Source organism: Paramisgurnus dabryanus, chromosome 18 (genome assembly GCF_030506205.2).
Source record: "Paramisgurnus dabryanus chromosome 18, PD_genome_1.1, whole genome shotgun sequence".
Classification (NCBI taxonomy): domain Eukaryota; kingdom Metazoa; phylum Chordata; class Actinopteri; order Cypriniformes; family Cobitidae; genus Paramisgurnus; species Paramisgurnus dabryanus.
The window spans coordinates 4567666-4591553 of NC_133354.1; the positions used below are offsets into that span (position 1 = coordinate 4567666).

The 23888-nt window shown below is 37.7% G+C and overlaps 2 protein-coding genes across 2 annotated transcripts in view; one reads left to right on the forward strand and one right to left on the reverse strand.

Moving 5' to 3' along the window:
* The window catches only part of sema4d (sema domain, immunoglobulin domain (Ig), transmembrane domain (TM) and short cytoplasmic domain, (semaphorin) 4D), a 79121-nt gene extending 71708 nt beyond the window's left edge, over positions 1–7413 (forward strand). Inside the window, exons 18-20 of the mRNA XM_073812521.1 lie at positions 3886–4098; positions 5526–5614; positions 6277–7413. Coding sequence (XP_073668622.1) covers positions 3886–4098; positions 5526–5614; positions 6277–6306 — 332 coding nt within the window. The 3' untranslated portion in view covers positions 6307–7413. The remainder of the gene's footprint in view (positions 1–3885; positions 4099–5525; positions 5615–6276) is intronic.
* Positions 7414–8294: 881 nt separating this feature from the next.
* On the reverse strand, positions 8295–13461 carry LOC135721788 (cyclin-dependent kinases regulatory subunit 2). Its single transcript, XM_065244247.1, has 3 exons — positions 13261–13461; positions 12835–12962; positions 8295–9055 (listed from the first exon to the last, which is right to left on the reverse strand). Exons 1-3 carry the CDS (start codon positions 13317–13319, stop codon positions 9012–9014), a joined length of 231 nt encoding a protein of 76 aa, XP_065100319.1. The 5' UTR covers positions 13320–13461; the 3' UTR covers positions 8295–9011.
* Between the last annotated feature and the right edge of the window lie 10427 nt (positions 13462–23888).

Sequence of the window (23888 nt, forward strand, 5' to 3'; positions counted from 1 at the left end):
ATAATGTTATAGCTATTTTAATTACATTTGTAAGAAACCAAACCATTTGTAAAACCGGCGAGATAAGAGCATTTGTGTTTGTGCAGATCATTCACCTTACATCAGGTACCACCACAAAGCTTGCCTGTGACAAGATGGCCGCCGATGATGACGTTAGAGACAAAACCATTAAATATCTAGCCTTTATTATATATATAAATCTATGGTTCTGCAACACTGTTTTTGTCCTTTTCTCTTCTTGTTTGTTTTTGACATCTTGTCTTAATGTCTCAATACTCTGACAAGTGACCTCCTGCTCTTCCCACCTATATTTAGCGTTCTGATTGGCTGGAGCAACTTTTATGTCCTCTGATTGGACATTTCAGAGTTTTAAGTTCCACTGCACACTGTTGCAATACTTTAAAGGGACATATCATGAAAATCTGACTTTTTTAGAAATTGGGTCTCCAGTGCTTATCAATCTAGAAAATGTGATAAAGATCAACCTAGTAACTTAGTTTTGGTAAACCATTCTTTGCAAGCATGTGAAAAATAGGTCATTGAAATTTGGCTCCCCTTGTGATGCATTGCCATTTAGTGCAGAGATCAACTCATTTGCATTTTAAAGGAAACACCCAAAAACGGCACATTTTTGCACATGCGTACCAAGTGGCAATTTTAACATGCTATAATAAATTATCTGTGGGAGATTTTTAGCTAAAACTTCACATACATACTCTGGGGACACCAAAGATTTATTTGACATCTTAAAAAAGTTTTGTGAAATGTTCCCTTTAAGGTGTGGTGAATGACAAAGATTCAGTCCCAGAACAAAATATAGTTACTTTAACAATGAATCATTCAGTCACACAAAGTGCACGTTGTGTTTCACACACAAAATAATAAAACATGGAGCCCCACCCCCAAATTACATTTAGCCACATCATTTTAGATATTTTTTGATAATAGTTTTGTGTTACAGTAATGATTCATTCATATAATCAAATAATTGTAATGAATATTAATGATCTTGCCTAAAACAGACGACCAAAATAATTTTTTTTAATGCTGGGGTGAAAGATGCTGTGTTTATGACATTTTCCGCATGAAATACAGATCAGATTGTCCGAATATATTTGAATGGGTGGAGTGCACATATAAGAGAGGAAGTCACTTAATTTACTGCATGTGTGTGTATGGATTGCTGCATGTTGGCTGATATTTTGCACATTTTCTTATGCTTAAAATTGTTTTCTTTTACTTCATTTAAAAATTAAAATACAAATAATAGAGAGTCACTTTTTTAGAAAACATTAGGTGTATATTGCTGTAAACAGTTTTTTAAAGGGGACATATCATGAAAATCTGACTTTTTCCATGTTTGTGTTATAATTTGTGTTAATTGCTATAAAATGTGAAAAAGATCAACCCAGGTACTTAGTTTTGGTAAACCATTATCTGCAAGCATGTGAAAAATAGAAATTTGGCTCCCCTTGTGATGTCAGAAGGGGATAATACCCCCCCCCCCCTTAATCTGCATTATCCAACCACAGCACTGCCATTTAGTGCAGAGATGAGCTCATTTATATTTAAAGGACACACCCAAAACGGCACATTTTTGCTCAAACCTACAAAGTGGCAATTTTAACATGTTGTAATAAATTATCTGTCGGGGATTTTGAGCTAAAACTTACATATGTACCAAATATTTATTTTAAATTTTAAAAGTCTTCTGAAATGTCCCCTTTAAAGAATTTTCAAAATCTATTTTGAATCCTAATTTATAATTTTGTTTTGCATTTACCAATTTTGTATTATTGTAATATCTTGTGATTTGTAGAGTTGTAATATTCATGGATCTCATATGCTTTTAAGCAGCATACAGTGATTCAGGTCGGTTCACAAATGGCTCTTATTTGATTGAAGGTCTGTAGATGTCAGATCATCTGTAGAGTTTCAGCAGCAGTGGTTATGTACAGTGTAAATGTCTGAAGATGTACATTTTTATTAAATATTATTCTTTTTGGTAGAGCGCTTAAATAAATTTTTGATTTCCAAAAAGCACATGCTGCGTTTTTATCTCTTCAGCCAATCAAATTGTGTAGTGTTATTCAAATAACTTTCAAACATCTCATAATTCTTAATGAAATGAATAATTATGCTACAGTCTCATTGCACAGCATCTATAAAGAGCAACTATTAAAGGAAAACACCACAGTTTTTTCAATGCGTGCACTTTTAATCTTTGTACAGTGCTTCGTTAATGTGTTAGCATTTAGCCTAGCCCCATTCATTCCTATGGCTCCAAACAAAAGTTTTATTTTATGCCACCATACTTACTTGTGTACCAGTCTTTAAATAGGGAAAACATGAAAGTGTTTGGTGGGTTCTAAATTCATCCCTGTTTGGATCCTAAGGAATGCATGGGGCTAGGCTAAATGCTAACACATTCACGACCCGCTATACAAAGATTAAAAGTGCACGCATTGAAAAAAGATAGAGATGTATTAATTAATCTAAATTGAGGTAAGAACATAGTAAAACATTGAAAACGGTGGTGTTTACCTTTAAAGGCACAATATGTGGGATTTTTACCACTGAGGTCGCTATTACACAATAACAAAGGTGAAGCTTAATGATCATGGAAGCGGTAATGAATTAATGTTTTACCTGTATGTTTGTTTACATTATTTTATGCATTTTATTATTATTATTATTATTAATGAATTAGCCGCAAGGCACAACAGATGCGTGTTAGATGCTGTTAAACCGTCACTTTTGCCATTGTCATCTTGTGTTGCCTTCAGTTCCTGCAACACAAAACTGAGGATAACGCAGGTATTAAGTCACTAAGAGGACGACAATTAGATGGGAGACAAGGAATGGGCCTTTATTATTGAAAATAATGTATTTTTCTGGATTTACAAATGTTTGGGAATATTTGGGATTATATAAGTACACACAGTGTAAAAAATATGCAGCATTTTTGTTAAATCAACATATATTTTTATGTTACTTTACGTAAATTAAGTTAAACAATTTCAACTAGACTTTATAAGTTATTTCAACTTATTGAAATGGTTGAATTGACTTCATGCTGCATTTGTGCAAGCGGTTATTGGATATTTTATTATAAAATTCTTACATATTATGGCTTTATTTCATCTGTACATATCATCTTTGATTTAGGTTTATGATGCCTTATGAATTTACTTTAAAAATATAGTAAAAAATTAAAAAAATAAAACTTTGTGACTTTCAGTCTGTAGTAACATACATATACATGCATACACATACATGTATGCAATTTGTGTTTTACAAGCAAATAAACAACCCCAAGATTTGTTTGGCTAATAGGCTTTATGCCTAGCTGCACTACTCCTGAACTTCAGCCTTGTTTCCTGTCTGCCATTATTGGAAAAACTGATTAATCCAGGTGTGTCTGATTATTGTTGTTGTGACTACTGAGGTCAGACACACCTGGATTAATCAGTTTGTCCAATAATGGCAGACAGGAAACAAGGAGCTGGCTGAAGTTCAGGAAGTAGTGCAGCTGGGCATAAAGCCTATTAATGTATATATTTAAAGTTTTAAGTCTACGACATGGTAATAATAATGACAGAAATTGGGTTGTTTATTACTAAGAGAACAGTAAAACCAGTTGTGACAGATGATCTTATGGTGTTGCTTTTATTAACCTAATTCATGTTTTGTGCATGTATGTATTTGTGTTTTAACACAAATGAAAGTTTCTTGTTAAATGTAAGTGCTTTGTATCTCACACATACAGCATGACTCTGTAAGCGGTTCAGCTGCTTTTGGAGGTGAATGAAAATAATTGTTTGTGTTTCATATCGCTGCGTCTATTGTTTTTGGGGTACGTATATAAGTGCAGTTTTTTCTCAGGTCCTAATGATGTAAGTGTTCAGTGGCACGTAAATGGGCGGAGACTCGAGACGCCCATCAGGGAACACAGACACACTCTTTCACGTGATGCTGTGCTGGTGAGCAGCTGGATAAAGGAGAAGGCTGTAAATAAACACGTCCAGTACGAGTGCACAGCAGTTTCAACAGCAGGAAATGACGTGTCCAAAATTGATCTCCGGCCCTACAGCATGGGTAAGATGTTCTTCAGACCATGACCTTTCTTCTTTGTCCATTATTTAGGTATTTAGCAGATGCTTTGATCCAAAGCAATTTACAATATTAAGGAAAATAACAGAGCGATTTGTCTTAGGATGGCAATAATATGAGAAGTGCTAGACAAAGTAATGCTTATCTTGCAAAGTTTTAACAGTTCTTAAAGGGTTAATTCATCCCAGAATAAAAAATTGTCATTTATTACTCGTTCCACACACATAATACCTTCTTCTTCAGAACACAAATTAAGAGATTAATACTGAAAGCAGCACATCCCTAATGAAAAATCCAGCTAAACCCAGCATAAGCTGGGTTTTAGCTGGTGTAGCTGGCTGGTTTTGGACACTTTTTTTTAGCTCGTAAGGCTGAAAGACCGGCTGACCCACCAGCTTGATCTTACTATTTTTATCCATTATAACAACACTGAGTTTTTGAGTCCCTGATTGCCTTCACCCTGTTGGCTTGCTTACTGAAAGACTGCTGAGATTAGTTTAGATTTAAGATTTGTGCATTGTTAAAGGCGGGGTGCACGATTTTTGAGAAACGCTTTGGAAAAGGAAGTCGGGCTGAGTACCAAAACCGGCTGTGCCTCATAAGTCTTGAAAACTGAAGCCACTGGCTCTTTGAGCGCCCCCTGGTGGCTGGCTGCGGTACAAGTCATAAACCCGCCCTCTCCATTCAAACCAATGGGACTCTGCTCTAAATAAAAAATTATTTACACCTTCAATAAAGTTTCTGTAAGATGGTTTTGGTCCTTTCAAGTAGTTGTTATCACGCTGATATATGTTCAAGTGTTAATTTTTGTGATAAGTTTCATTTTAGCTAGTAATTTTTTGATGTTTTAGATATGGGGCATGCCATTATGATTGGCGTTGTTGATCGTTTGGGCGGAAATTTGATACCGCGGCTCCGCCTCTGTCTCCACGGACGATTCCTTCTGCGCGTGCCTTGGCTCCAAACTGACGTTTTTACGTAAAATGGCGGCGACTATGGTTGGACATTTTTGGCTTCAATTCATTACAATGGAGGGAGGCGACGTCGCGTCGTGCATCTTTTTTTACAGTCTATGACCAAAACTTGTAGCCAATCAGCAGTAATGGGCGTGTCTATTAACCGACATCATTGCCTGGGTTGCGTATGTGTGGGGCGGGTCTATTGGGGTAGAGGTTTGTTTAGGTGATTTCAAATGTCAACATTGGCTTTCAGAGATCGTGCACCCCGCCTTTAATATCGCTTTCAGTGTTATAGTACAACTACAATTAGAACATTTTAATTATTTCACGCTAAAGTACAGTTTCTTCTGTGATTTTTTTTTTATGTAAATCTGCTTTGTAGCAATGTACAAAAGTGCTATATAAATACATTTGAATGGAAAGTCTGATGGGTGATTTGTTATCGTCTGTCAGATGAAGCTCCACACAGAGATGCAATGGAGCAGTGGAGAAACGCTCTGTCAGATCACAACAGACTGCTGAAGGAGTGGAAGAAAGCCCAGGTACGAATCAATTCACTCCCAAAAATCACACCTTAATAGTTAAAACTATGAAATTAATCAAGTGAAGTAATGACCAATGTATGGTATGTACCCATACTTGAAATGTGACCTCTGCATTTAACCCATTCAGTGAGTAGTGAGCGCACGCACACCCAAAAAAGTATCACTGCAGTGTCTGGAGAGCAACGGGGGACAGGTATCTTGCTCAAGGCCATTTTAAAGGGTTAGGGTTACGTCCAAATTTTCTCAACCTCATGTATGAATTTCTTTGTTTTGATGAACACAAAAGAAGATATTTTGATAAATGATGGCAAGCACACAGCTGATTGTACCCATTGACTTCCATAGTAGGAAAAACTAATACGATGGAATTCAATGGGTATCAAAATATCTTCTTCATCTTTTATCACAATACTTCCATCGTATTTGTTTTCCTACTATGGAAGTCAATGTTACAGCAGCTGTGTGTTTACCATCATTTATCAAAATATCTTCTTTTGTGTTCATCAGAACAAAGAAATTCATACAGGTTTACAACAACATTTATTTTTGGGTGAACTATCATTTTTGTTTGTAATCTATCACTCTTTTGCTATTTTTGTTGATCCTACAGTTCCACCAGTATGTGATGATGTTGGTTTTCATTGCTGTTCCTCTTGCAGGAGAGCTGTGATGGACACGCTGTTCTCTGAACTCACTCACCGCCGGTCATGGCACGGTTTTCTGACTCCACTCCAGGGACAAATGCTTGGACGAGAGCACACAGACACTTTCACAGACATCATCATCATCAATGATGTGAGGTGCTTGAAGGCCATTAGACAACCAGCACACATTGACTGTCTCCTCTGTGCTCATCAGGCCGTTCCTGGACCACAGACTGGAGATCCCGACGGATTTCAACGCGAGACGGTTGTTGCAGTGAGACAGGTGTGGACGGTCGAGTTGGATCTCTGAGAACATTGAGACCGATGACAGCTGCTTTCTACGATAGTTTGCAGACTTCTATTTATAGTCCGCCTATCCTTGAGAGCGGATGACAGCTCACGTTAGCGAAAGCCATGTGTGTGTTTCCTACATCTACTCTGTTTATTTTTACTTTAAATAATCTGGTGTGTTATTTGAGAAGAGATATTTAAAATGTCTTTCAGGGTTGAAAGAATATTTGTTGTCTTTTTTTATTTCAAATGGTCAGCTAGACATTGATTTAAAATGTGGTTCATGCCATTTTCTTGTCAAAATCTAAACTGAAAAATGTACTGTTTTTTTAAAGGTAAGTGGTTTCAATCAATTTATTTAAGCTACATTTAAACAAAATAAAATAAGAAAAAAACACTAACCTTAAAAAATTGAATAAATAATTTTTTCAGTGTATGCAAAAATAACAACCAGGTCCCATGCCGAAAAAGTTTGAGAACCACTACATCAGGGTTCCCACACCGTAGTTAACTTCAAATTCAAGGACCTTTCAAGGACTTTCCAGGTCCAATACCCTCAAATTCAAGGACTAAATGTGGGGACACATTTCAAGTGAGAGCAAGGTTACATTGTGTTACTTTTTAAGATACATTGTTACAGTTCCTTTTCGAGGGAACTCGCGCTGTGTCAATGCGGTGACACTTTGGGGACGCCTCCAGGGGTAAGTGCGTCTGAATGTGTATATCAAATTCAACCAATGGTGAGGCTTAACGACAAAGACAGGGTGACGCGGGAGCCAGGAAGTATATCGCTATCTGAAATATTGCCAAAGATGGCGTTACAGGGACGCAGGAAGTATGGCAAGGGAGACTCAGCGTCTCGTTCCCTTCTTAGAGAACAACAGTTACATATGTAACCCGAGACGTTTTCATTTGTCAACCACAACTATGCAAAATAGCATTTTGGTATGAATCAACATTCGCATACAGAAGATATAAGCATTTAAAGGTACAAGTTTAGCACGTGTGCTTATAAAGTCTAAAATTTTTATGATATTATCCTACACTACACAGGGAAGATGATTTTTTTTTTCAGAAAAGTTCTTGCATAAAATAGATTCAAGCACTTTCCATGACCTGTATCTATATACGTTTATTTTTAAAAACTTCCCATTTTCCTCCCAGATTCACAAACTTTCAAGGATTTCTAGGTGCCGTGGAAACCATGTACATTTACCCCAAAGAAAATTACAAAAAAATGTAATACTTAAAATAAACATTAAACTATACAACATATTGCTGTTGGTTAGTAGGTTTAATTACACAGAATTTATTAATGTATTTTATAAAATGTCATAAAACTGGGACCCTCCTGGCACAATCTTGCGACCCCCATTTTTAGGATGGTTGCGTTACTGTACTTTCACCTCTCGCATTCAGGAACATTTATTCTGCCACATACAGGATGTGGTGCCTTTACAAACAAAGAGAGCAATGCCACCACAGGTAAGTGAAAGCAAAACTAAATTTAATGTATAAATAGTAAAAAATGTAACACTACTTGATCAAGATAAGAATAAACCAGGCAGCAGATGATTCCAGGCCGGATCAGGAAGTTAGCAGCTCTGGCCTTTTGCAGTGTGTAATAAAATATTCATTACTGAATAAACAAGCTGGTTGACATGAACTGCAGTATGTATGAAGGCAGTGAGAAAATGAGTTGTGATGTGGCGCCCTCTCGTGGTGAATGAAAAGAAACCATATAATCATCAACAGAGCTGCATTTATTTTTAAGTCACAAGAACAAAACAACAGCGCATTCATAATTGTCTTTATCATTTTGTTCTGATATACATCAAAAGTATTTGTTCTTGCATATAAACCCTGTCAAAGTTAACAATATACAACACAGTCCTGTTAAACAAGCCTGTAAATACAAACATTTTTAATGATGGCGTATGAGGTTTTATTTAAGGGCTCTTACTCCTACTTCCCTTTACATTATTAAAAATCTAAAAGTATGCACATCTTTACGAACATAATACGAATACACGTGCCTTCCCTGAAGTATCAATGCAACCTGAGAATTATTCAAGCCTCACCAAAACACAAACTTTTACAGACAACCCTTCCTAAACACAAACATAATCCTGCTATAGGTTCTCAAATACGCTGCAGTTATGATAAACACTGATTAAGGTTTTTTTTTTAAATGCTGAATGATGCTCCACAGACTTTTATTTGACACACAAAGGTTTCGCTTCACCTGAAAGGCACATGATTGAATTAAGAGCCCTGCGATTTTCACTGAAAACACATTTCCCCATATTCCCTTGGTTCTGTGTCCATGCATAAGCACTGTTAAATACAGCATTATTAACACAGGAGTCAAAAACGTGGTAAAGTATGCAAGTATTCACTGAATACTAGATTAATCCACAGGAATGATCCAGAAGAGAGGAGTACTCCAGCCGTTACGGTCACTGCTTCGGTAGAGGTCTCCTGAACAGCAAAATATGAGGTTCTGGAAAAATGACAAGCAGAGAAATATTCATTAGATTTAAAGAAACAATTCAAATGAGTCGTTTTTGGTATCGCATTAGCAGTCAAAGGCAGATCAAAATTATCCCATGTTTTGCTATCCAGGATCGGGCAAACCATCTCGCTATTGTCCTGGTTTTTCAAAACAAAATTGGATTGGATCACCCTAATCCAGATACACACTTTTTCAGATTTCAGTTTTTTGTGATTGTTGCAGGCAAAAATCCTTGATCTTGCTGCACGTTTTCATAAAAAATGCGATGGAATATGTGGGATATTTATGCAATTTTATGCAATGAACTAGCAAAATCTGTTTGCAGCTTTTCAAAGATGTTCACGTCACATAATCACGTCACTTCATAACAATCCCATGGCAACATGGCTGCGCTTGTGTAAAGTAAATGCAAAATTTTTCAACTTTCTGCTAAGATATGTGATTTTTGCTACGAAAATGCGGGGATTATGAAATCATGCAAGCCCTGCATATTTTGCGCACGGAATTCTGCAATTTGCGCTGCGAAAGTGCGGCATATTTTTAAAAAAAATGCAGCCCCCACACAAATATGCAGACTTTGGCCGATTATGCGTTGAATCATGCGATTGCAAAATCACGTTTTTCTGGAGGGACAGGTAAATGGGATGACATGTCAATGTTGACACTTAGCTATGTAAAAAACAGCAGGTAGTTTGGAGTGACCAAGTGTTTTTACTTGAAATGCAATAAAACTTTACCTTACTTTTTTATTTCATTTTAACCTTCAGTCTTATGGAAGGTATTTTTGGACTTTTTTAATTAATTAAATTATAAAATAAAAAATAAAATCGCAAAATATGTCCCAAATTTGAAAATGAAATGCTAAAATAAAAATTTAAACATTATATGTAATTATTTCATTTTTAACGTGATGAAGCATCATTCCAGCCAAATTGAAAAAAATAAATTAAATTAATGATTTGACATTTCATTTTCAATATAATCTTGAGTCAAGACTGACAATATTAAAATAAAAAGGCAAGCTTGAAAAGGAATAAGGTCGCTAAGTTGGCAAGCAACACAGTCACTGAGTTGGCAACAATGCTTCAGACAATCCCCTTTTTTTAAGCAAGTAAGCCCCACTCACTGATTAACATTGAATTTGCAGTCAAGTTGAAAATAAAAATGAACATGAAAATTAAAACTGAACTTACATTTTTATTTTGTCCCTATTATTGCTTGGGCATGAATAAAAAGCCTTTTAAAAATGTATTTACAGATTCCTTTTCAAGCTTGCCTTTTTATTTTAATATTGTCAGTCTTGACTCAAGATTATATTGAAAATGAAATGTCAAATCATCAATTTAATTTAACTTTTCAATTTGGCCGGAATGATGCTTCATCACATTAAAAATGAAATAATTTAATATAATGTTTTAATTTTTATTTTAGCGTTTCATTTTTAAATTTGAGACATATTTTGCCATTTTATTTTTATTTTATAATTTAATTAATTATTTTATAATTTAATTAATTAATTTAAAAAAGTCCAAAAATACTTTCCATACAGTCTGTTCTTTTGGCTCACAAAAACCAAACAAATCAAGATTATACACAAACACATGAATTTTAAGTCATAAAGAGGCTAAATGTTCGATAGTTTACATTTGTAGAGATGCCGGATGTTAAAACTACTACTGAGTGTTTGGTCAGACTTTTAAAGATTATTTTGTTAAAATTAAAAGTAAAATATTTTTGGTTTGCTATTAACTCTTGTATGAGGGATTTATATGAACTTTTTTTAATTGACTGAAAGGTGTAGCCCAATGTTATACTTTGAATACATATACATAAGGATTGAACTAATCAATAGCAAAATTTCAAAAAACATGACACATTTATAAATATTACATGATAGAAATGTTGTATTGTAAACTAACTGCAGATTTTTAAGTTTTAGCCATTTTTTTTGGAAATATTTTTGTTCACCCGTCTGCTGGGATCAAAATAATCCTACTTTTTGAGATCAAACAAATCCCATTCTTACCATAAAGTTTTGAACACAAAGTGGTGGTTTCCCAGAAAGGTATTAGCTTAAGCCAGGACTAAGCCCTAGTTTAATTAAAAAAATTGATCTAGTTTTAACAAACATGCCTTACTAAAAACATTACCTGTGTGCATTTTGAAGCAAAACAAAGGGCACTGATGTATTTTAAGATATGTCAGTGCAAGTTGTTTTCGGTTTGGACACCTCTACATTTATTTTAATCTAGGACTAGTCTAAAGTGCCGATCTAATCCAGATCAACATCCTAGATTGGATTTTGTGATCCAATCCAAATTAAGAATCCGTTTTTGTTTTGAACAACCCATTTTGAAATTTTGATCTAATCCGATAGCCGAAATCCAAATGGATTACTTTTGAACAACTGGCCATTTGGATTTAAACCAAAAGTTCAAAAGTAATCCATTTGGATTTCGGCTATCGGTTTAAGATAAGGCCACACCAAAAGATTTTATAAATCTAATCAGATTTTCCAAATATGAGACCACAAACATGATGAAAACAAAATATGATTTAAAGAGCACCTATTGTCCGATTCACGATTTTACATTTCCTTTGATGTGCAAGTGTGTATTAGCACGTTAACAATATGCAAAAGGTAAACCATGACACGAGTTATCATCTCCAATGTAAATCTCTTTTCTTGGACTAGAAAAAAAAACATGGATTGTAGGCAACAGTTTACTTCCTGGGATTGGTGCATTGTGACCGCATCTTTCAAACAGGGTAAGGAGCGTCACATTTCCGGCTGACGTCAGAGGTATTAAGGCCAATCACAACGTACAGATTACCTGGCCAATCAGGGACAAAGAGCTTTTCAAATCTGTGCGTTTCAGGAAGAGAGGGAAATCTGGAGCTACAAAATGTACGGTATGTGGAAAATAATGTGTTTTTGAACCACAAACCACACAAACACATTGTATTATACCAAATACACAAAATAATGTTGTTTTTAGCAATGAAATAGGGGCTCTTTAACATGTTTGTTCCTATAGTGTGTGGAGTGCTGCTATGTGGTCATGCCAGCACATCACGCACCATCAGATTAACTTCACAAACAACGCAAGTCTCAGCTGAGAAAACAGAAAATCTTGTGTAGATCTTGCGATGTTTCTCATGGCCAAATGTGACTTCACAGTAAACAAACATGGCAAACAACAGGCATAGAAAAAATGGCATTAATACAATGGACTGCTTTATTTTTTTTACATCTCTGATGCCCATCTCACTTTGGACGGTGCCTGCTGCGCCATGGTTTACTGTTTATTTACATAGCTAAGTGTCAACATTGACATGTCATCCTATTTAATCCAGATTTGCTAATCTGAAAGTGTATATATCTGGATTAGGGTGATACAATTCAAAATTTTTTTTTTTTGAAAAATCAGGACAAAAGTGAGATGATTTTAGTAATCTTGCATAGCAAAACATGGGATTTCCAAATCTGGATTATTTAAATCCAGACTTTTTGAACAACTGGCCACAGGGAAAAACTGATTAAAAAATCTATATAGCTTATTCCCTGGGGCCAGTTGTTCATAAAGTATGTATATGCATATATAGCAATTTAAGTCACATTGTATTGAAGTGTCTGCCAAATGCATAGATGTAAATGAACTCAATGGGCACAAATAACACCAGATGACTCAGAAATGACTCATATTAACAGCTGAATCAGATGTTTGACAAATTGGCATTGATGTAAATGGATGTATAACACAAACCAGGATCATGGATCATATAATGGACCCATCCCAGTGACTGCTGCACCCCCAGTCTCCTCCACTCATCCTCGGACATCAGGTGGGATTTAGGGACCTGTTTGGCTAGTTCCCGCGGTAAGACCACGTGTCTACAATCAAACAGGACAAATATGTTCATTTAAAAATAAAATACTGAGATTTGCGTAAAGCTGCATTAAACGTCAAGTATCTAGCAAGCACATGGCTGTTAGCCAAGGCAGGAGGAGTTCGATCAGACATGCTTTCAAACGGACTGTAATCAAAGAGATTTATTAGTAAACTAAACAACAGGCAAAGATTCATTTCCACACTAATGCGAGTAGAAATAACTTCACGTTAAATGTTGTATTCATCTAAAACCGCCTCGAGGCCCGAAACCGGACCAAATCTTTTCCGTCTCAGTCTTACCTGTACTCGTAAAGTTCATCTGTGTATTTATCCGAGTAGTAGATCTGTTTGTGAGCCATTTTGATCGTGAATTCGGCAGTGAAATGTTTAAAGTATTATAGTCGCTGGTAAGAATTCAAGCGGACTCTTGGTCGCAACTTTTTGACAAATTTAACCGATACAGTTTTGAACAGGCAATTCAACCGGAGCCGTCGCACTTGATTGGCTGACGTGGTCATGTGACCGCAGTCTGCGTCAGCACCATGGAAGGGTGGGGGCGGAGGAAAGTGCTGTTGTCCTGGTAACCGAACAGCGAGCTACTTGGATAGCACGTGTGGATGTGTCAAAAATGTCGTCGTATTTCATCGAAATATCATCTTTAACTAATACAAATCTTAGTTTTCTGTTAGAAACATGTTACTAAAGGTAAAGTTGGGTTTAAACAATATTTACACCGAGTTTATTTATTTCTCTCAAGCGAGTGCGCCCTATTGTCAATGTAAAGGCTGGTCAGCTTTGTCAGTGTGTATTGTACAGTCAATCAATTCTGCCATTGAATCTTTGAAAAATGAAATGTGAGTACGTAAATGCATCACATGAAGAATAAATTTAGGTTAAGAAAACCACTCAAACTCTCTCCGATACAAACAAAGTTACGAGAGTTACTTTATACAATTTTTTTTAATAAGTGAATAGCTATTATTGTTATTATTGATATTATTGTTTAATAGTTTGATATCACGGTATTATTTTCTATTAAAAGGTACATTTGTTGCATGAGTGTAACATCATACAGTTTCAGCAGCAACAACATAAACAAACGGCTTTGTGGACTAAACGCAACTTCCGGTTTCAATTACAACACTTAACACTCCCTTTACAGTAGTTTACTTCTGATAATAAGGGAAACTAGATAGAAAAGTTTGAAGACAAACTTTATGTTGGCTTGACAAAGCCTAGCCTGAATGTTTAAAACAGATTGAGAGAAATTTAAAACAAGTTTAGTATTATAACTTTCCGTAAACATGATACCAAAAGTTACCATGTTAGCATGTTTAGCACTAAGTTAGCATGATGCTAACATGAATTAGCATGAAGCTTACATGATGATAACATGAATTAGCATGAAGCTAACATGATGCTAACATGAATTAGCATGAAGCTAACATGAATTAGCATGAAGCTAACATGATGCTAACATGAATTAGCATGAAGCTAACATGAATTAGCATGAAGCTAACATGATGCTAACATGAATTAACATGATGCTTACATGAATTAACATGAAGCTAGCATGATGCTAACATGAATTAGCATGAAGCTAGCATGATGCTAACATGAATTATCATGAAGCTAGCATGATGCTAACATGAATTATCATGAAGCTAGCATGATGTTAACATGAATTAGCATGAAGCTAGCATGACTTAGCATGAAGCTAGCATGATGCTAACATGAATTAGCATGAAGCTAACATGAATTAGCATGAAGCTAGCATGAAGCTAACATGAATTAGCATGAAGCTAGCATGATGCTAACATGAATTAGCATGAAGCTAGCATGATGTTAACATGAATTACTATGAAGCTACCATGATGCTAACATGACTTAGCATGAAGCTAGCATGATGCTAACATGAATAAGCATGAAACTAGCATGATGCTAACATGAATTAGCATGAAGCTAGCATGATGCTAGCATGATAAGCATGAAGCTAGCATGATGTTAGCATGATTAGCAGGAAGCTAACATCATGTTAGCATGATTAGCATGAAGCTAACATGATGCTAACATGAATTAACATGAAGCTAACATGAATTAGCATGAAGCTAGCATGATGCTAACATGAATTAGCATGAAGCTAGCACGACGCTAACATGAATTAGCATGAAGCTAGCACGATGTTAACATGAATTAGCATGAAGCTAGCATGATGTTAACATGAATTAGCATGAAGCTAGCATGATGCTAACATGAATTAGCATGAAGTTAGCATGATGCTAACATGAATTAGCATGAAGCTAGCATGATGTTAACATGAATTAGCATGAAGTAACATGATGCTAACATGAATTAGCATGAAGCTAACATGATGCTAACATGAATAAACATGAAGTTAGCATGATGGTAACATGAATTAGCAGGAAGCTAGCATCATGTTAGCATGATTAGCATGAAGCTAGCATGATGCTAACATGAATTAGCATGAAGCTAACATGAATTAGCATGAAAAAACATGAATTAGCATGAAGCTAGCACGATGCTAACATGAATTAGCATGAAGCTAGCACGAAGCTAACATGAATTAGCATGAAGCTAGCACGATGCTAACATGAATTAGCATGAAGCTAGCACGATGCTAACATGAATTAGCATGAAGCTAGCACGATGCTAACATGAATTAGCATGAAGCTAGCACGATGTTAACATGAATTAACATGAAGCTAGCACGATGCTAACATGAATTAGCATGAAGCTAGCACGATGCTAACATGAATTAGCATGAAGCTAGCACGAAGCTAACATGAATTAGCATGAAGCTAGCACGATGCTAACATGAATTAGCATGAAGTTAGCACGATGCTAACATGAATTAGCATGAAGCTAGCACGATGTTAACATGAATTAACATGAAGCTAGCACGATGCTAACATGAATTAGCATGAAGCTAGCACGATGCTAACATGAATTAGCATGAAGCTAGCATGAAGCTAACATGAATTAGCATGAAGCTAGCACGATGTTAACATGAATTAGCATGAAGCTAGCACGATGCTAACATGAATTAACATGAAGCTAGCATGATGCTAACATGATTTAGCATGAAGTTAACAAGATTTATTATGAAATTAGCATAAAGCTAGCACGAAACTAGCATGAAGCTAGTATGACTTAGCATGGAGCTAGCATAAGGCTAACATGACCAAAAGACCCAACCCCCATGTCTCTATGATGTTCGGATCCAGAGATATAAGGCTTTGTTTATTATGTTGCTAGGGTGCTCATATTTGGTTGTTAGGGGCGTGGCTTAATACCTCAATAAGAATCCAAAGAGACTGATTGGATGTCTGAGTAAAATAAGCCCACCCCCATGTCTCTGTGACACTGTGATGCAAAGATATCCATCTGGGCATTTTATAATGGCAGTCTATGGAAGATGTTGCTAGGGTGCCCAAAATGGTTGCTAGGGGCGTGGCTTAATAGCTCTGGGGTGATCCTAAGAGACTGATTGGATGACTGAGTAAAATGAGCCCACCCCCATGTCTCTACGACACTCTAAAGTGAAGATATTCCATCTGGGACGCTTTTATTCCCCTTATATGGGCATGTTCCCTGCCCCATTATAAGTCAATGGGGAAATTTGGGTGGCCCTTACGCCCCAGGGGTGAAACTTACACCCCAATGTGAGGCATGTTCTTACAGAGCCTGCCAGCCTCTTCAAATGTGGTAACCCAGAAGTTTCTACAAATTTCTCGCTCGCAGCTATGACCCGTCAAAGTTTGTCGCAATGTTAAGTCAATGGAAAATTTGGGGTGTTTGAGCGCCCCGTTTAGGAATTCGGTAGGTCCCATCAGTTAGAAAAGATATAGCATAAATCTACGTACCAGTCTTAAAAGTTTTGTAAAATTTTGTGGGTGTAGCTTGAAAGCTCTAGGAGGAGTTACAGTTAGAAAAAGTGTGGACCAGAAGAATAATAATAACTAGATAGGTACATTTCCTGAAGAAAATGTGAAGTGGTGCTTGCCGTGGCAAATTTCGGGGAACAATATATGATTATAATCTAAGTCACGAGTCAAACGGTCCAACCCCTGTGTCTCTACGATGTTCTGATGCGGAGATATAAGGCTTTGTTTACTCTGTTGCTAGGGTACTGTATTTGGTTGCTAGGGAAAAAATTGGCATCCCATAATGATTACACTCTGAGTCACGAGTCAAACGGTCCAACCCCCGTGTCTCTACGATGTTCTGATGCGGAGATATAAGGCTTTGTTTACTCTGTTGCTAGGGTACTGTATTTGGTTGCTAGGGAAAAAATTCGCATCCCATAATGATTACACTCTGAGTCACGAGTCAAACGGTCCAACCCCCGTGTCTCTACGATGTTCTGATGCGGAGATATAAGGCTTTGTTTACTCTGTTGCTAGGGTACTGTATTTGGTTGCTAGGGGCGTGGCTTGGGAGTGGCCAATGATGTGCCCAGTCATTACACTCCGAGTCACAAGTAAAACGGTCCAACCCCCGTGTCTCTACGATGTTCTGATGCGGAGATATAAGGCTTTGTTTACTCTGTTGCTAGGGTACTGTATTTGGTTGCTAGGGGCGTGGCTTGGGAGTGGCCAATGATGTGCCCAGTGATTACACTCCGAGTCACAAGTAAAACGGTCCAAACCCCGTGTCTCTACGATGTTCTGATGCGGAGATATAAGGCTTTGTTTATTCGGTTGCTAGGGTGCTCAAATTTGGTTGCTAGGGGCGTGGCTTGGGAGTGGCCAATGATGTGCCCAATTGTTACATCCCTAGTCACAAGTAAAACGGTCCAACCCCCGTGTCTCTACGATGTTCTGATGCCGAGATATAACTGTTTGTATTTTATGTTGCTAGGGTGCTCAAAAGTGGTTGCTAGGGGCGTGGCTTAGTAAGTCTGTAAGGATCCTGAGAGACTGATTGGATGCCTGAGTAAAATGAGCCCACCCCCATGTCTCTATGACACTGTTCTGCAAAGATATCCATCTGGGCATTTTATAATGGCAGTCTGTGGGAGATGTTGCTAGGGTGCTCAAAAGTGGTTGCTAGGGGCGTGGCTTAATAGCTCTGAGATGATCCTGAGAGACTGATTGGATGCCCGAGTAAAATGAGCCCACCCACTTATCTCTACGACACTGTAAAGCAAAGATATCCCATCTGGAACGATTTTATTCCCTTATATGGGCGTGTTCCCTGCCCCATTATAAGTCAATGGGAAATTTCGGGTGCCTCTTACACCCCAGGGGTACAGCTTACACCCCATTGTGATGTATGTTCTTACAGAGCCTACCACCCTCTTCAAATGTTATAACCCACATGTTTCTACCAAATCCTCGAGCGTAGCTATGACCCGTCAAAGTTCGGCCCAATGTTAAGTCAATGGGATTTTTGGGGTGGTTTTTCGCCCCCCTTTCGGAAATCCTGCACCCGATCTCTTATAAAAGTCATAGCACACCTCTCCTCAATAATCCGGTCAATTTGAGCCCTCTTTCGTGTGTCTACGACAAACCGTGTGGGACGAGTTACGCGCCGAAAAAGTGTGCAGACATAAGAATAATAAGATATAACTAGATATTAAAGTTTGAGGACAAACTTTATGTTGGCTTGACAAAGCCTGGTCTGAACGTTTAAGACAGTTTGACAGAAGTTTGGTTTAGTAGGCTATCTTGTTGTTAGTATGCTTAAGTATGAAGCTTTTTAAAATAAAGCTAACATAATTTAGCATAAAGCTAGCCTGATTTAGCATGAAGCTAACATGATTTAGCATAAAGTCAGCATAAAGCTAATATGTTTAAAGACCCAACCCCCATGTCTCTATGATGTTCTGATGCAGAGATATAAGGCTTTGTTTGTTCCGCTGCTAGGGTACTAAGTTTGGTTGCTAGGCAGAAAATTGGCATCCCATAATGATTACACTTCAAGCCACAAGTAAAACGGTCCAACCCCCATGTCTCTATGATGTTCTGATGCGGAGATGTAAGGCTTTGTTTGTTCTGTTGCTAGGGTACTAAGTTTGGTTGCTAGGGAGAAAATCGGCATCCCATAATGATTACACTTCAAGCCACAAGTAAAACGGTCCAACCCCCGTGTCTCTATGATGTTCTGATGCGGAGATATAAAGCTTTGTTTATTCCGTTGCTAGGGTACTAAGTTTGGTTGCTAGGGAGAAAATTGGCATCCCATAATGATCAACCTTCAAGCCACAAGTAAAACGGTCCAACCCCCGTGTCTCTATGATGTTCTGAAGCGGAGATATAAGGCTTTGTTTATTCCGTTGCTAGGGTACTAAGTTTGGTTGCTAGGGACAAAATTGGCATCCCATAATGATCAACCTTCAAGCCACAAGTAAAACGGTCCAACCCCCGTGTCTCTAAGATGTTTTGAAGCGGAGAAATAAGGCTTTGTTTATTCCGTTGCTAGGGTACTTAGTTTGGTTGCTAGGGAGAAAATTGGCATCCCATAATGATCACACTTCAAGCCGCAAGTAAAACGGTCCAACCCCCGTGTCTCTAAATGTTCTGAAGCAGAGATATAAGGCTTTGTTTATTCCGTTGCTAGGGTACTAAGTTTGGTTGCTAGGGAGGAAATTGGCATCCCATAATAATCAACCTTCAAGCCACAAGTAAAACGGTCCAACCCCCGTGTCTCTAAGATGTTCTAAAGCAGAGAAATAAGGCTTTGTTTATTCCGTTGCTAGGGTACTAAGTTTGGTTGCTAGGGAGAAAATTGGCATCCCATAATGATCAACCTTCAAGCCACAAGTAAAACGGTCCAACCCCGTGTCTCTAAGATGTTCTGAAGCGGAGAAATAAGGCTTCGTTTATTCCGTTGCTAGGGTACTAAGTTTGGTTGCTAGGGAGAAAATTGGCATCCCATAATGATTACACTTCAAGCCACAAGTCAAACGGTCCAACCCCCATGTCTCTATGATGTTCTGAAGCGGAGATATAAGGCTTTGTTTATTCCGTTGCTAGGGTACTAAGTTTGGTTGCTAGGGAGAAAAATGGCATCCCATAATGATCAACCTTCAAGCCACAAGTAAAACGGTCCAACCCCCATGTCTCTATGATGTTCTGAAGCGGAGATATAAGGCTTTGTTTATTCCGTTGCTAGGGTACTAAGTTTGGTTGCTAGGGAGAAAATTGGCATCCCATAATGATCAACCTTCAAGCCACAAGTAAAACGGTCCAACCCCCGTGTCTCTATGATGTTCTGCTGCGGAGATATAAGGCTTTGTTTATTCCGTTGCTAGGGTACTAAGTTTGGTTGCTAGGGAGAAAATTGGCATCCCATAATGATCAACCTTCAAGCCACAAGTAAAACGGTCCAACCCCCATGTCTCTATGATGTTCTGAAGCGGAGATATAAGGCTTTGTTTATTCCGTTGCTAGGGTACTAAGTTTGGTTGCTAGGGAGAAAATTGGCATCCCATAATGATCAACCTTCAAGCCACAAGTAAAACGGTCCAACCCCCGTGTCTCTAAGATGTTCTGAAGCGGAGAAATAAGGCTTTGTTTATTCCGTTGCTAGGGTACTAAGTTTGGTTGCTAGGGAGAAAATTGGCATCCCATAATGATTACACTTCAAGCCACAAGTCAAACGGTCCAACCCCCATGTCTCTATGATGTTCTGAAGCGGAGATATAAGGCTTTGTTTATTCCGTTGCTAGGGTACTAAGTTTGGTTGCTAGGGAGAAAAATGGCATCCCATAATGATCAACCTTCAAGCCACAAGTAAAACGGTCCAACCCCCATGTCTCTATGATGTTCTGAAGCGGAGATATAAGGCTTTGTTTATTCCGTTGCTAGGGTACTAAGTTTGGTTGCTAGGGAGAAAATTGGCATCCCATAATGATCAACCTTCAAGCCACAAGTAAAACGGTCCAACCCCCGTGTCTCTATGATGTTCTGAAATGGAGATATAAGGCTTTGTTTATTCCGTTGCTAGGGTACTAAGTTTGGTTGCTAGGGAGAAAATTGGCATCCCATAATGATCAACCTTCAAGCCACAAGTAAAACGGTCCAACCCCCATGTCTCTACGACACTCTAAAGTGAAGATATTTCATCTGGGACGCTTTTATTCCCTTATATGGGCATGTTCCCTGCCCCATTATAAGTCAATGGGGAAATTTGGGTGCCCCTTACACCCCAGGGGTGAAACTTACACCCCAATGTGATGTATGTTCTTACAGAGCCTGCCAGCCTCTTCAAATGTGGTAACCCACAAGTTTCTACAAATTTCTCGCTTGCAGCTATGACCCGTCAAAGTTTGTCGCAATGTTAAGTCAATGGAAAATTTGGGGTGTTTGAGCGCCCCGTTTAGGAATTCGGTAGGTCCCATCAGTTAGAAAAGTCATAGCAACAATCTACGTACCAGTCTTAAAAGTTTTGTAAAGTTTTGTGGGTGTAGCTTGAAAGCTCTAGGAGGAGTTACTGTGAGAAAAAGTTTGTACCAGAAGAATAATAATAATAATAATAATAATAATAATAATAATAATAAGCTTAGATCGAAGAACAGTATGTTGGCTTTGTCAAGCCAACATAATAATAATAATAAGTATGAGCAATAATAATAGTGATGCCTTGCATAAATGCAAGCACCACTAATAATAATAATAATAATAATAAGCTTAGATCGAAGAACAGTATGTTGGCTTTGTCAAGCCAACATAATAAATGACAGGTAAATTACATTCTTTCATATATTATATCTAATGCATATCAACTACTATACTAACCTAATGTTACTGTATAAAATTAATGTATACAATGTTAGCTACAGGTCCTTGAATTCTGCCTGGCTGCAAAAATCTCTTCGCAACAGATCCATGCTTTTCGTCTCCCTTCATCTTTAGCAAACCAAAACATTTTATTTTTGACAAGGTGTTTGTTTCAGATATTAGTTTAGCCACTAGCTTAACCGATACAGACCGGAAGTTCACTTCGGTTCAGACCGGGGGTGCATTCCACTCCAGTTTTAGACACACACTCGCAAACTTCCCTAAGCACTTCCCCTCGGGGGAATCCCTGTCACCATTTTGAAGTGCGTTCCACTTCGTTAAGTGGACGAGGGAAGTTTGTATGGACAGACCCTCGCTCCCTCGATTTTGACAGAGGGAGCGAGTCTGCTTCATATGTACACTTCATGCAGCTTCATATCCCACAATGCAACACGATTGTGACGTCACTTCAGCAACTCGCGCTTTGCACATGGAGGGGGCGGTCTCCACTTTCCATGTGATCAAGGGCTTAGGGCGATCCATTTGAACCCACTTAGCAGTAGTGGGCACTCGTACAACATAAGCAATGACGTATATCAGAGTGAACGAGACTGAGGGAAGTTAGCGAGGGAAGTTCATAAAAAACGAACTGGAATGCAGGGCGGGTGTGCCTCATACATCTTGTAAAGTGAAACTGCTGGCTCTTTGATCGCCCCCTGGTGGCTGGATGCCGTTTAAGTCATAACCCCCTCTCTCTCTCTCTCTCTTTCCATGCAAACAAACGAGACTCGGGTCAAAATAAAAAATAAATAATTACGCTTCCAATTAAATGTTCTGAAAGAGGGTTTTGGTCCTTTAAGGTTGTTGTTATCACGCTATATGTTTAATTGTTCATTTTTGTGATAAGTTTAATTTTAGTTAATAATTTGATGCTATAGAAATGGGGCGTGTCATTATGATTGACAGCTTCTCTGAGTGGACTGACGGAGCTTTGAGGGAAGATTGAAGATATAACAAATTATTAATTTTCGATATCTGTTATTTCACACCGACAAAATGAGTTGTTCAGCAGTAAACTGTACTAACAGACCTACAGGATCTGACGGATCACTTTTCCGAGTTTTTCCGGTAACGTTAAATGTGGTATCATAAGCTTATTATTAAATGTTGTTAGCTAAGATAACACGCCTAACGTTATTCAAAGCAGACTGCATGAACTAAAAATCTTTAATTTTGCTGTCCAACACATTGTGATAGACTAGTGTTTCATTTTAATCCATTTAAAAAATAGCTGTACTGTTTTTAATATAAGATATAGTGTATTATTATTTGTCTTTAAATTTAAGTCGTTAGTTGTTTTTGTATTTAACTTACCATACCTTATTTTAGCAAGCCAGTTAAATGAGACGTTTTAGGGGCGTTGTTGAATTTGGCATTTGAGAAGTTTGATATCGCGGCTCTGCCTCCGTGCTCCACGGACGATTCCTTCTGCCCTTGCTCCAAACTGACGTTTTTGTGTAACGTGTCAGCGCCCATCGCCGTACATTTTATGTTCAGTTCAGGACAATGGAAGGAAGCAGCATCGTGTCATCCTTCGTTTTTTACTTGATTCAGACGCATAACCGCGACAACGCGCATGCGTCCGATATATTTGTTATAATATATTGCTTTGATATTTAATTCTCATACATTTTTTTTTTGTTTATGAAATATTTTTCACAGATTGTTGTGATTATTTAAATTAAATATTTTGCAAGGTTTATCTGGCCGTAAATATTTTTTACACATAACACAGTAATCTGATACGGTCTCGTTTATACAGGCGCTGCAGGTCCCCCTTGTGTTTTTTAGAGAGATGTGCAATCATCGCGGTGATCTGAAATCATCTGAAATTGCGATGAGACGATTATTAAATCATTGTGACAGCCCCAAACATGAGAATCAATTCAATCAGATTTGTCTTTCATTTATTAATTAGTTTATTATTATTATTATTATGTGCTTTTATACGTAAAGCTTTATCAGTGGTTCGAATGTTGAAAAATGTTAAAATATCAGTCCAAGACCTAATCTGCCATCTGCAATGATTTGGGATTTTTAAGCAAAACAGAGAAGCTACAATTGTATCAGTACGTCTGGGTAGAGATGTCTCCTATTAACAGATTACTGAATTTTATCTTACTG